Source organism: Bufo gargarizans, chromosome 2 (genome assembly GCF_014858855.1).
Source record: "Bufo gargarizans isolate SCDJY-AF-19 chromosome 2, ASM1485885v1, whole genome shotgun sequence".
Lineage (NCBI taxonomy): Eukaryota > Metazoa > Chordata > Amphibia > Anura > Bufonidae > Bufo > Bufo gargarizans.
Genome location: NC_058081.1, coordinates 58,706,488 through 58,719,353, shown reverse-complemented (window position 1 = coordinate 58,719,353; position 12,866 = coordinate 58,706,488). Strand labels below are relative to the sequence as shown.

The 12,866-nt window shown below is 47.7% G+C and overlaps 1 protein-coding gene across 1 annotated transcript in view; it reads left to right on the top strand.

The window, feature by feature from the left end:
• Positions 1-12,438, top strand: part of IKBKB (inhibitor of nuclear factor kappa B kinase subunit beta) — a 31,128-nt gene extending 18,690 nt beyond the window's left edge. Inside the window, exons 13-22 of the mRNA XM_044278990.1 lie at positions 61-184; positions 270-421; positions 2,898-2,959; positions 3,843-3,952; positions 4,057-4,106; positions 4,185-4,284; positions 5,778-5,925; positions 7,489-7,577; positions 8,882-8,972; positions 11,918-12,438. Coding sequence (XP_044134925.1) covers positions 61-184; positions 270-421; positions 2,898-2,959; positions 3,843-3,952; positions 4,057-4,106; positions 4,185-4,284; positions 5,778-5,925; positions 7,489-7,577; positions 8,882-8,972; positions 11,918-11,983 — 992 coding nt within the window. The 3' untranslated portion in view covers positions 11,984-12,438. The remainder of the gene's footprint in view (positions 1-60; positions 185-269; positions 422-2,897; positions 2,960-3,842; positions 3,953-4,056; positions 4,107-4,184; positions 4,285-5,777; positions 5,926-7,488; positions 7,578-8,881; positions 8,973-11,917) is intronic.
• Positions 12,439-12,866: the final 428 nt, after the last annotated feature.

Here is a 12,866-nt window from a genome sequence, read left to right as displayed (position 1 = left end):
CCCGGCAGGTCTTTTATTTGCCACATAAGTGGTTAACTGCGTCTTCTTCTCTCTTTCCAGTGCAGGACCCCAAGCATCCATTGCCGTATCCTCATCTCCGTAGGGTGTGGGGACAGATATGGCAGACAATACGCACGTTGAGGGAAGACTGTGCCCGGCTGCAGATGGGACAGCGTGCTACTATGTGAGTGATGCCCGGCAGTCAGACATAGGACTGCAGACCTCCTGGATCTCGTATAAAGCCTATGATTTGTCTTCCTGTATTTTAGGGTGAACCTGTTGCGGTACAACACTGAACTGTCCAAAAAGAAGAACCTGATGACCTCTGAGTGTGAGCAGCTAAAGGCCAAGCTGGATTTCTTCCGAAGTAGCATCCAGATCGACCTGGAAAAATACAGCGAGCAGATGGAGTTTGGAATCAGTAAGTTCTCTCCTCGAAGGGACTGATCCCTGTAGGAGTCGTATAATTTCATTGGGCACCTAAATGTTTGACTATCAGACATACGCTCATTGACAAAAACATCCTGCACCGAGGGCTTTCTATGTGTGAATGTAATGGTGATAAATGTAATTACAAGATTAGAGGAGACGTTTATTGGGAAAACTATACAACCGATGGAGGCTCTAGGACCCTATTAGCTGCCTCTAGCCTGGATACAAGATGAGATACGGCCTCTCGCCTGGATACAAGAGGAGATACGGCCTCTCGCCTGGATACAAGAGGAGATACGGCCTCTCGCCTGGATACAAGAGGAGATACGGCCTCTCGCCTGGATACAAGAGGAGATACGGCCTCTCGCCTGGATACAAGAGGAGATACGGCCTCTCGCCTGGATACAAGAGGAGATACGGCCTCTCGCCTGGATACAAGAGGAGATACGGCCTCTCGCCTGGATACAAGAGGAGATACGGCCTCTCGCCTGGATACAAGAGGAGATACGGCCTCTCGCCTGGATACAAGAGGCGATACGGCCTCTCGCCTGGATACAAGAGGAGATACGGCCTCTCGCCTGGATACAAGAGGAGATACGGCCTCTCGCCTGGATACAAGAGGCGATACGGCCTCTCGCCTGGATACAAGAGGCGATACGGCCTCTCGCCTGGATACAAGAGGAGATACGGCCTCTCGCCTGGATACAAGAGGAGATACGGCCTCTCGCCTGGATACAAGAGGAGATACGGCCTCTCGCCTGGATACAAGAGGAGATACGGCCTCTCGCCTGGATACAAGAGGAGATACGGCCTCTCGCCTGGATACAAGAGGCGATACGGCCTCTCGCCTGGATACAAGAGGCGATACGGCCTCTCGCCTGGATACAAGAGGCGATACGGCCTCTCGCCTGGATACAAGAGGCGATACGGCCTCTCGCCTGGATACAAGAGGCGATACGGCCTCTCGCCTGGATACAAGAGGCGATACGGCCTCTCGCCTGGATACAAGAGGCGATACGGCCTCTCGCCTGGATACAAGAGGCGATACGGCCTCTCGCCTGGATACAAGAGGCGATACTGCCTGGGGCAGTGTCACCCACAGCAATGGCAGGACTGAAGCGCTCACCATGAGGTCTCTATATTCAAACCTGACCGTCATAGATCCCAAACACAACCTGGATTCATCACTAAAGACAATACAGTTCCAGTCCATAGCAGTCCAGGTTTCTCATCCATGACAGTCAGTGGGTGACATGATACAACATTCCCTGTGTGTATGTCTACTGTAGGTGCCACCTGTGCCGGGATGTTGGACAACAAAATCTGCTTGTGCTGGTTGGCGGATTAAAAGATCCTATCTACTGGTGCTCTGTTTGGGCCGTCCAGAGCCCGTTCGCCATGTCTGCGTGCCCTCACATAACCACTGCTACTAATACCTCTCAACAGTTAGATCAGAACGGCCTAGAAGGCGGGTAATTCGTCGAAACTAACATTCTGCTTCCCTCAGTCCAATGATGCGCCCCACTCTGTGACCTGGGCTAAATGTCTTTGAGTGCATTGTAGAGGCATGACTAGCAGTCAGTGATCTCTCGCCAAGAGGTACACTACCCAAAAGTAGCCTCTGAGAGTCTTTTTATAGGGAGGCGGAGGAAGCACTTTTACGCCTTGTGGCATGACGTGGTATCTAATCTGACCACACCTGTATCACATATCTGCATGCCGAGTTTTGCAGAAATTTGACATTTTCTATCTGGGCGCGTTATTTATAACTTTTTTGGTCAGTTGTATTAGGGCTGGGGGCGGTGTTGCATTTAGTGTCTATGAAGGGCATCTGGGACCTACAGTGGTGAAAAGTGGTACTGCAGGTGACAACTGAATATTTCAATGAACTTTGAGAAAAATGTCCACCAGTTCAATACGGAATATAGCAATTACATATCCTTCTACCTAGCACAGGGAAATATAATATAATAGTGCAGAAGATTGTCTGCCGGCTGGCCAGATATTGGCAGGACAGGCCAACACGTATCTAATGACTATGGCTGGCCTAGGACTCGCATCACATGAGAGCTTTCCATTCAGAGTGCTCTTTTCTATACAGTAATAATGCATACTGATGCATCCCACCTTAATCAAGGCCATAAGCGCAATCATTTATCCTCTGTCAGGTGAATGGAGGCCTGTGTGTGGCGGGAGCTTTTACTGCACATGTGCCTTGGAAGGTATGTTTTACTGCCAACACATGCTTACACTGGAGATGGCCACAAACCCCACCGCAGTTATGGGGAAGCTGTGACATGAGCTGCTGAGTGAGAGGTTTTCTGCTTGTCTGAAGTGTAATCAGTTGTGCTGACATCTAGTGGCCAAAGTGAAAACTGCAGCATATCCTGACATCTAGTGGTCAAAGTGAAAATTGCAAATGATTAACAGAAATACAAACTCATTTATCATTTTTCATTTATTAGCCTCTGAAAAGCTGCTGTCAACATGGAGAGAGATGGAGCAGGCAGTGAAAGAGTGCGGAAGGGTGAGAGAAATCTTCCTTTATTCGAGAAAATGTGTGGTTTGGATTGGCGTCTACTACCTTTATTACTGTACTGTGTGGTACTCCTCTACCTTTATTACTGTACTGTGTGGTACTCCTCTACCTTTATTACTGTACTGTGTGGTACTCCTCTACCTTTATTACTGTACTGTGTGGTACTCCTCTACCTTTATTACTGTACTGTGTGGTACTCCTCTATCTTTATTACTATACTGTGTGGTACTCTCATACCTTTATTACTGTACAGAGGAGTTCTCCCCTACCTTTATTACTATACAGTGTGGTACTCCCATACCTTTATTACTCTACAGTGTGGTACTCCCATACCTTTATTACTATACAGTGTGGTACTCCCATACCTTTATTACTATACAGTGTGGTACTCCCATACCTTTATTACTATACAGTGTGGTACTCCCATACCTTTATTACTATACAGTGTGGTACTCCCATACCTTTATTACTACACTGTGTGGTTCTCCCCTACCTTTATTACTACACTGTGTGGTTCTCCCCTACCTTTATTACTATACTGTGTGGTACTCCCATACCTTTAATACTGTACAGAGTGGTTCTCCCCTACTGTTATTATTACACTGTGTTGTACTCCCATACCTTTAATACTGTACAAAGTGGTACTCCTCTACCTTTATTACTACACTGTGTGGTATTCCCATACTTTTATTACTGTGCAGAGTGGTTCTCCTGTACCTTTATTACTGTGCAGTGCTGTATTCCTATGTGCAGCATAGTCTTTCCATCCCTTTGTTACTGTGCAGTGCTGTGTGTGACCCAACCAACGAGAGACAGTAATCGTAGTATTTCCATAATGTCTGCATGCGCTCATCCTCTGTGTGCTGTACAGGAGCAGGAGGTGCAGCACTTGGTGGAGAAGATGATGGCCCTGCAGACAGACAGTGTGGATTTACAGAGGAACCCCCTGGGCAGGAGAAGTCGGGGGACTCTTGATGATATGTAAGTGACCCCCGTGACGTGTAGCCGGCCCTACGGCTGGAGTGCTGATGGTCAGTGTCTGGTGTCTGCATTATATGGGACCTTTTTTGTCTTTTATTGAACAGAGAGGAGCAGGCTAAGGATCTGTACCGGAGGCTGCGGGAGAGGCCGAGAGGTAACTAGAGCGCTCCACGTGCCGTTCTCTGTACTGAAGCTCCGCCGTCTAACAATGGATTTTTCTGTAATGTTGCAGATCAGAGGACAGGAGGCGACAGCCAGGAGATGGTGCGACTGCTTCTACAGGCCATTCAGGACTTCGAGAAGAGAGTGGCATTAATATATGACCAGCTGAGGTATGTGCTGCGTACTTACCTTTCTGTACCGTGCAGTGTGGTGTTCCCCTCCATTCATTGTGCTCTCTTCACGTCATATTTCAGCCCTCAGGGAAGTTCCTGGCATAGAAACATAGAATGTGTCGGCAGATGAGAACCATTTGGCCCATCTAGTCTGCCCAATATACTGAATACTATGGATAGCCCCTGGCCCTATCTTATATGAAGGATGGCCTTATGCCTATCCCATGCATGCTTAAACTCCTCCACTGTATTTGCAGCTACTACTTCTGCAGGAAGGCTATTCCATGCATCCACTACTCTCTCAGTGAAGTAATACTTCCTGATATTACTTTTAAACCTTTGCCCCTCTAATTTAAAACTATGTCCTCTTGTAGCAGTTTTTATTCTATTAAATATTCTCTCCTCTTTTACCTTGTTGATTCCCTTTATGTATTTAGCAGTGTCTATCATATTCCCTCTGTCTCGTCTTTCTTCCAAGCTATACATGTTAAGCTCCTTAATCTTTCCTGGTAAGTTTTATCCTGCAATCCATGGACCAGTTTAGTAGCTCTTCTCTGAACTCTCTCCAAAGTATCATCAGACACACGCATAGGCTTCATTGTGCTGAATAGAGCATTGTAGTAACCACGCTAGAGGCATCCTGCCGTATACTGTCACAGCGGTATACATCGCTCAGAGGCCGCTGTGTGACAAGCCCTATACTGCACATATACACCTCCTGTGCCATGTGGTTTCCTCCCACTTCCTTTCCTCGCCCCTGCACAGCGGCCCCCCTCCTTCTTCCTCTCCTCGCCCCTGCACAGCGGCCCCCTCCCCCTTCCTCTCCTCTGCACAGCGGCCCCCCTTCCTCTCCTCGCCCCTGCACAGCTGCCCCCTTCCTTTCCTCGCCCCTGCACAGCGGCCCCCCTCCTTCTTCCTCTCCTCGCTCCTGCACAGCGGCCCCCCTCCCACTTCCTCTCCTCTGCACAGCGGCCCCCCTTCCTCTCCTCTGCACAGCGCCCCCCCTTCCTCTCCTCGCCCCTGCACAGCGGCCCCCCTCCTTCTTCCTCTCCTCGCTCCTGCACAGCGGCCCCCCTCCCACTTCCTCTCCTCTGCACAGCGGCCCCCCTCCCCCTTCCTCTCCTCGCCCCTGCACAGCTCCCCCCCTCCCCCTTCCTTTCCTCGCCCCTGCACAGCTCCCCCCCTCCCCCTTCCTTTCCTCGCCCCTGCACAGCGGCCCCCCTCCCCCTTCCTCTCCTCGCTCCTGCACAGCGGCCCCCTCCCCCTTCCTCTCCTCGCTCCTGCACAGCGGCCCCCTTCCCTCTTCCTCTCCTCGCTCCTGCACAGCGGCCCCTCTCCCCCTTCCTCTCCTCGCCCCTGCACAGCGGCCCCCCTCCCTCTTCCTCTCCTCGCCCCTGCACAGCGGCCCCCCTCCCTCTTCCTCTCCTCGCCCCTGCACAGCGGCCCCCCCTCCCCCTATATCCTTATCATATGGTTTTGGCTTTTTACAGCAAGACGGTCGTGTGCAAAAGGAAAGCCTTGGAGCTTGCTCCGCGTTTAAAGGAAGTCATGACCCTAATGAGAGAAGATGAGAAGATGGTGGGGAAGAAACAGGAGAAGAGACAGCAGGAGCTGTGGGACCTCCTGAGAATTGCCTGCGTGAGTGACACTCATACATACTATACTATTCATACTGCTACATGCTATACTATTCATACTACTATACACTGTGCTATTCATACTGCCACATACTTACTATACATACTGCTACACAGTATACTATTCATACTGCCGCATACTTGTACTATACATACTGCTACACAGTATACTATTCATACTGCCGCATACTTGTACTATACATACTGCTACACAGTATACTGCTACATAGTATACTATACATACTGCTACACAGTATACTATTCATACTGCCGCATACTTGTACTATACATACTGCTACACAGTATACTGTTCATACTGCCGCATACTTGTACTATACATACTGCTACACACTGTACTGTTCATACTGCCGCACACTGTACCATTGATACTGCCACATACTGTACTATTCGTACTGCTACATACAGTTCAAACTCTTGGAGACTATACTACTCATACATACTATATTTATTTATTCATACAGCCACATACTACAATACATAATAATATTAATATTTCTACATATTGCTAATAATACTCTTACATGCTAATCTATAATTCTACATACTATATTATTTATACTTACATACTATACTGTTTATACTCCTACATACTAAACTATTCATACTCCTATATGATATACTAATTATACACCTATATACTACTACACATACTACTGTTCATATTTCTGCATGCTAATACACACTCCTAAATACTATACTATTCATACTTCTATATACTACTGTTTATACTCCTAAATACTAAACTATTCATAATCCTAAATGCTATACTATTCTTACTGCTACACATTGAACTAATCATATTCCTACTCACTATTCTATTCATACTTTCTAAAGTTTCTACTATTCATACTCCTAAATAAGGATGAGCGAATCATAAAACTACGTTCCAATACTGTACAGAGCAGTAGCTCTGTACAGTATTAGAATGTATTGGCTCCGATGAGCGGAAGTTATTACTTCTACTGTAAAAAGCCATTTTCCGAACTTGGGTTCGGTTCCAAGGTACCAGTCGTACGGAGCACGAGCATTGGAACGTAGTTTTATGCGAATCGACTTAGGTTATTTCATCCAAAGTCTATTCGCTCATCCCTACTCGTAAACTATCCATTCTCCTTCATACTATCTTATTCATACTATTATTCATACTCCTACATGCTATTGATATTCTTACATACATACAATACTACTCATACTCTGATACTTTTTTACCTAGTCATACGCCTACAAACTCTACTGCTCACACATACTATGCTTTTTGAACTCTTAGATCTTACACCTACATACTATGCTATCCATACTTATAAATACTACTATTCATACTCCTACCTGCTAAACTGTTCTTAGAAGTGACTCAGCGCTGTTTCCTTGATCATGTTACTTTACATGAAAACGCTTGATATCGGTTGAGTAGAGATTTCCCAATGTGGCGTTTTGCCCTGCTCCAGATAAATCGTGGCAAGAACGTGACAGCCTGCGATGTGTGAACAGCTCCTTATGTTGCATTCATTGGTGATGTTTCTCTCTACTCTTATTCTCTGCTCAGAGCAAAGTACGAGGACCTGTGAGTGCCCCACTACTGCCGCAGCCTGCGCCCGTGCCCCCGAGTCTGCCCCAGGATAACCCAAAGAAGAGGTACGTGGTCATTGTAGTAATTCAGTATGTCTGATGGAGCACTACTCCCAACCTCCACAACTTGCTGTACAGCTTATTGAAAGAAGTGCTGATAATCACACATGAAGGCGTTCATGGAAGGTCCTGAGTACTGAACATATTCGGCTACTTTCACACCAACATTTCTGCTGGATCCGTCATGGATCAGCAAAAACTCTTCCGTCATAATAATACAACCGTCTGCATCCGTTCTGAACGGTTCCGGTTGTATTAACTCTAAAATAGCCAAGACGGATCCGTCTCTAAAACCATTGTAAGTCTATAGGGGACAATGAAGCGGCGCCCCCCCCCCCCCCGCTATTGAGATCCTAGCAGATCCAGTTTCTCTAAGGCCCCCTTTCACGCAAGCGAGTTCCGTGCATTGGACTAGCAGCATGTGTCAGCGCAGCTCCCGGCCTGACCTCCCAGAACTGCCAGGGTCGCATAGCATTATATTGATTTATGATGCTATGTAACCCTTACAGTTCTGGAATGTATTGTATAACACTGACATAATGCTGATCATGCTGATTTAAAACAATACCTTTATTTATAAACCCCACTGACACCAGTAACTCTGTCTATATTAATGCTGGACCACCAATGAATATTTGTCAGTCACAGCTTGGGCACAAGAAGATGGGGCCCTCAATCAGTGGTGCTCAAAGCTCTGCAGCCCGCCCCTTGGTGCTCCAACTACCCGATTTGCCTAAAGATAAAAATCCTCATATGTCAGGAACACTGCAACCTACAAAGATAAAGAAGGTGTCATTTTAATCAGCATGATCAACCCTACTCTACCATTCCTCGTTTAATAGGGTTGATTATGCTGACAGCATTTTTAAAGGGGTATTCTGGTTGTACAAAGTTATCTCCTATCTAGAGAATTATTAGATTGGTGGGGTCCTACTGCTGGAAGCCCCACTGATCATGAGAACAGGGACACTTGAACCCCCTGAAATGCCAGGAGTGGGCGGTCGGGAATGCGCGCAGCTGTTCCATTTATTTCTATGGAAGTTCCGGAGGTCGCCGAGCAGAATACCCCTTTAAAGAACCAGTACAGAACTCAACATAAACCTCACTGGGTGCATGATTACTGATCTTTTTATTGTACCCACCAAATAGAAGTATAGTATAAGTATAGTGCATACTCCATGGTATAAATAAAAGTACGTATAAAATGTCAAACGGGCGTCTTGTGGGACAGTTCTAGTAGAAGCTTCCATTCATTTCTACGAATACTGGAAGTGATGCAGTAAGTGTGACCCTCGCTTATGTCCTCCTAGTGAAGACCTTCTGTCTGAGCAGCAGAGTCTGTGTGGACAGCTGGAGACGTCCATGAAGAGTTTAATGACTGAGCAAGACACCAGTCTAATGGTAAGTACCGTGGGACCACCTACAGGTGCTGACACCTCCTGTCTCCTCCAGTTCTTCCTATAATTCCTGGTTCTGGTTCTTGCAGGCACCAGTCCATTTGCTAAACTAGTAGTAGACAAGTCAGTTCAGGGCCCCGAAGTGCAGCTCATGTGTAGGGCTCATCGTTCTACTTTCTTTACTTGCGTGCATTATATGCAATGTTAAATGGTGACATTAGAAAGTACAGGGTTATACAGCTATGTGAATGGAAAAATAAAAAAGTTATGGCTCCGGGATGGCAGGAAGCAAAAACAGAAAATCGCAAGGTCCTGAAGTGTTTGATTGTAGCTCAGAGGGTGCGGGTTGGAGCCGTAACTACACAGTGCCGTCAGTTGTGTAGTGGTCGGAACTGGTTACTGCAGCTCCACTCCTAGTGAAGGGACTGCTCCAGTAAGGCTGCTTTCACATCTCCGTTTTGGAGACCCGGCATGTAATGATTTTTGTCTGGCTGGAAATTGAACAGATCACCGCTGGACCTCATTGCAGTCACTGGGGAACCGGCAGTGAAGTAGAGGATCCGACAGGCTGCTCTGTGCCGGAACAGCCTGCCCGGTCTCCGAACTGAGATGTGAACATAGCCTAACCTGCTCCGTCCACTGCGCCATGGGTAGAGCTGTGTAGTCCTTCCGCCACCAGAGCTACTCAGAAGCATCTTATCAGTGGGGGTGCGGGATGTCAGACCCCTGCCGATCTGATATTGATGGCCTATCCTGAGGATCACTATAAAAATCCTGGACAGCCCCTTTAAGGGTAAACGGCCCTCTACTACACTATTCCATAGCTGTTTTAATACCAGCTAGAAAGAGGCCAACGGGACACTCTTTTAGTCTCTTTGTGGCGTACGTTGGGAGCCTTCCCGGCACTCATCACAAACATAATGTGAACATAGTCTTAATCTAGTGCGCCTATAGCGTGCAATATACCACATCACTCATAGTCTACAGAGCCAGCATCTGTGGTGGCATCAGGGACAAGTCCTGTGACCACATTGTGGAAAGATAGCGATGCTTATATAGTATACAGCAGCCACCTCCCCGGAGCCGAACCATCAGCTAATACAGGCTATGCCACTCTCCTGCTCGGTTCTGGTCCTCTCACCACAAATGCTGCACCCTGCGATAGGTAAGTGGCCCGGCCAAAGGGCATATCACAGCTAATAAACGGAGGACAAGTGCCAACCCTGATGGCTGAGGGAGTGTAGACCGCCCGCTATAGTGTTATTAGTGCAGTAGACCGCCCGCTATAGTGTTATCAGTGCAGGAGACCGCCCGCTATAGTGTTATTAGTGCAGTAGACTGCACGCTATACTGTTATCAGTGCAGGAGACCGCCCGCTATAGTGTTATTAGTGCAGTGGACCGCACGCTATACTGTTATCAGTGCAGGAGACCGCACGCTACACTGTTATTAGTGCAGTGGACCGCACGCTGTAGTGTTCTTAGTGCAGTGGACCTCACGCTGTAGTGTTCTTAGTGCAGTGGACCTCACGCTGTAGTGTTCTTAGTGCAGTGGACCTCACGCTGTAGTGTTCTTAGTGCAGTGGACCTCATGCTGTAGTGTTCTTAGTGCAGTGGACCTCATGCTGTAGTGTTCTTAGTGCAGTGGACCTCACGCTGTAGTGTTCTTAGTGCAGTGGACCTCACGCTGTAGTGTTCTTAGTGCAGTGGACCTCACGCTGTAGTGTTCTTAGTGCAGTGGACCTCACGCTGTAGTGTTCTTAGTGCAGTGGACCGCACGCTGTAGTGTTCTTAGTGCAGTGGACCGCACGCTGTAGTGTTCTTAGTGCAGTGGACCGCACGCTGTAGTGTTCTTAGTGCAGTGGACCGCGCGCTGTAGTGTTCTTAGTGCAGTGGACCGCGCGCTGTAGTGTTCTTAGTGCAGTGGACCGCGCGCTGTAGTGTTCTTAGTGCAGTGGACCGCGCGCTGTAGTGTTCTTAGTGCAGTGGACCGCGCGCTGTAGTGTTCTTAGTGCAGTGGACCGCGCGCTGTAGTGTTCTTAGTGCAGTGGACCGCGCGCTGTAGTGTTCTTAGTGCAGTGGACCGCGCGCTGTAGTGTTCTTAGTGCAGTGGACCGCGCGCTGTAGTGTTATTAGTGCAGTGGACCGCGCGCTGTAGTGTTATTAGTGCAGTGGACCGCGCGCTGTAGTGTTGTTAGTGCAGTGGACCGCGCGCTGTAGTGTTGTTAGTGCAGTGGACCGCACGCTGTAGTGTTGTTAGTGCAGTGGACCGCACGCTGTAGTGTTGTTAGTGCAGTGGACCGCACGCTGTAGTGTTGTTAGTGCAGTGGACCGCACGCTGTAGTGTTGTTGGTAGTGTTGTTAGTGCAGTGGACCGCACGCTGTAGTGTTGTTAGTGCAGTGGACCGCACGCTGTAGTGTTGTTAGTGCAGTGGACCGCACGCTGTAGTGTTGTTAGTGCAGTGGACCGCACGCTGTAGTGTTGTTAGTGCAGTGGACCGCACGCTGTAGTGTTGTTAGTGCAGTGGACCGCACGCTGTAGTGTTGTTAGTGCAGTGGACCGCACGCTGTAGTGTTGTTAGTGCAGTGGACCGCACGCTGTAGTGTTGTTAGTGCAGTGGACCGCACGCTGTAGTGTTGTTAGTGCAGTGGACCGCACGCTGTAGTGTTGTTAGTGCAGTGGACCGCACGCTGTAGTGTTGTTAGTGCAGTGGACCGCACGCTGTAGTGTTGTTAGTGCAGTGGACCGCACGCTGTAGTGTTGTTAGTGCAGTGGACCGCACGCTGTAGTGTTGTTAGTGCAGTGGACCGGTGTAGGTTTAGTTTAGGCATTTGCATTGCTTTTCTGGTGGTGGGCCTTATACAGTAGCGGCCATTATAGCTGTATGCCCCCATAAAATCCATTCATTTATGTCGGCGGTCTCACAATCGCTGTTTCTCTATTCTGCAGGCTCTAGACTGGTCTTGGCTGACATCACAAGAAGAGGAGACGCAGGCCTGTCCGATAACAGCATGAGCCTAACCTGAGGCAGTGGAGGATTAGAACGGGAAAACGGTGCCCTTAAGTGCATAGGGTTTCATATTCTGCTGCATGTGGCCAAAAATAAATAAAGCTGTGCTTATTTCTGTTGAAAGAAAATGGCTGCCATATCGAGAAATTGTACAGTAACGGTTGGTGTCCTGATGGCAGGACCGCTATTGTTTTTACCTATGGAGCAATTGGAAACGGGTATAGTGACACCTACAGGCTGCTAGCAGGTACTGCAAACAATCCAATTATACCTTAAAATTTGACTTTATGCCATAGGCCTAAGAAAGAAGCCATTTTTAAGCACGTTTGCTCTTTTATGAGTTTTTTTTTTTTTAAGAGTATTTTTTTTACTGGTTCAACAATTCAGATTATAAATAATATTTTTTTTGCTTGTTATGTTAAAAAGACAAAATGATCTGTCATGAAATAAATGTATTTTATTATATCGTAATTCTGTCTTTATTCATTATTACTGGTTGGAAACATTATCTGCTAGTCTTGTAAGTAATGGCAGAAGACTTCGCCTCTGTTCACACCACGTACCCTTGGTGCAAAAGGCTGAAAGTGTCGTTAGACCAGACGGATGCCAACAGAGTGTCTGCCGGGCAGGTTTAGAGACTTTTCATCGATAACTAATGGCCGCCCGTGGATGTCACCGTAGGACTTTTACGGGGACAAGTCCCTATTATCTTCTGTCTGCTGGAGCGGGCACATATGGGGGTATACAACGTGCTGCCGACTTCAGTAGTCTTTTTTTTTTTTTTTTTTTCCAAAAACAGTGACGCTCCTGTCCATTTAACCTTTTTCACCTGAATCGGGATGACCTGTAAAACCAGACACCGCCCATGGACAGGAGTGCCGCTGTTTG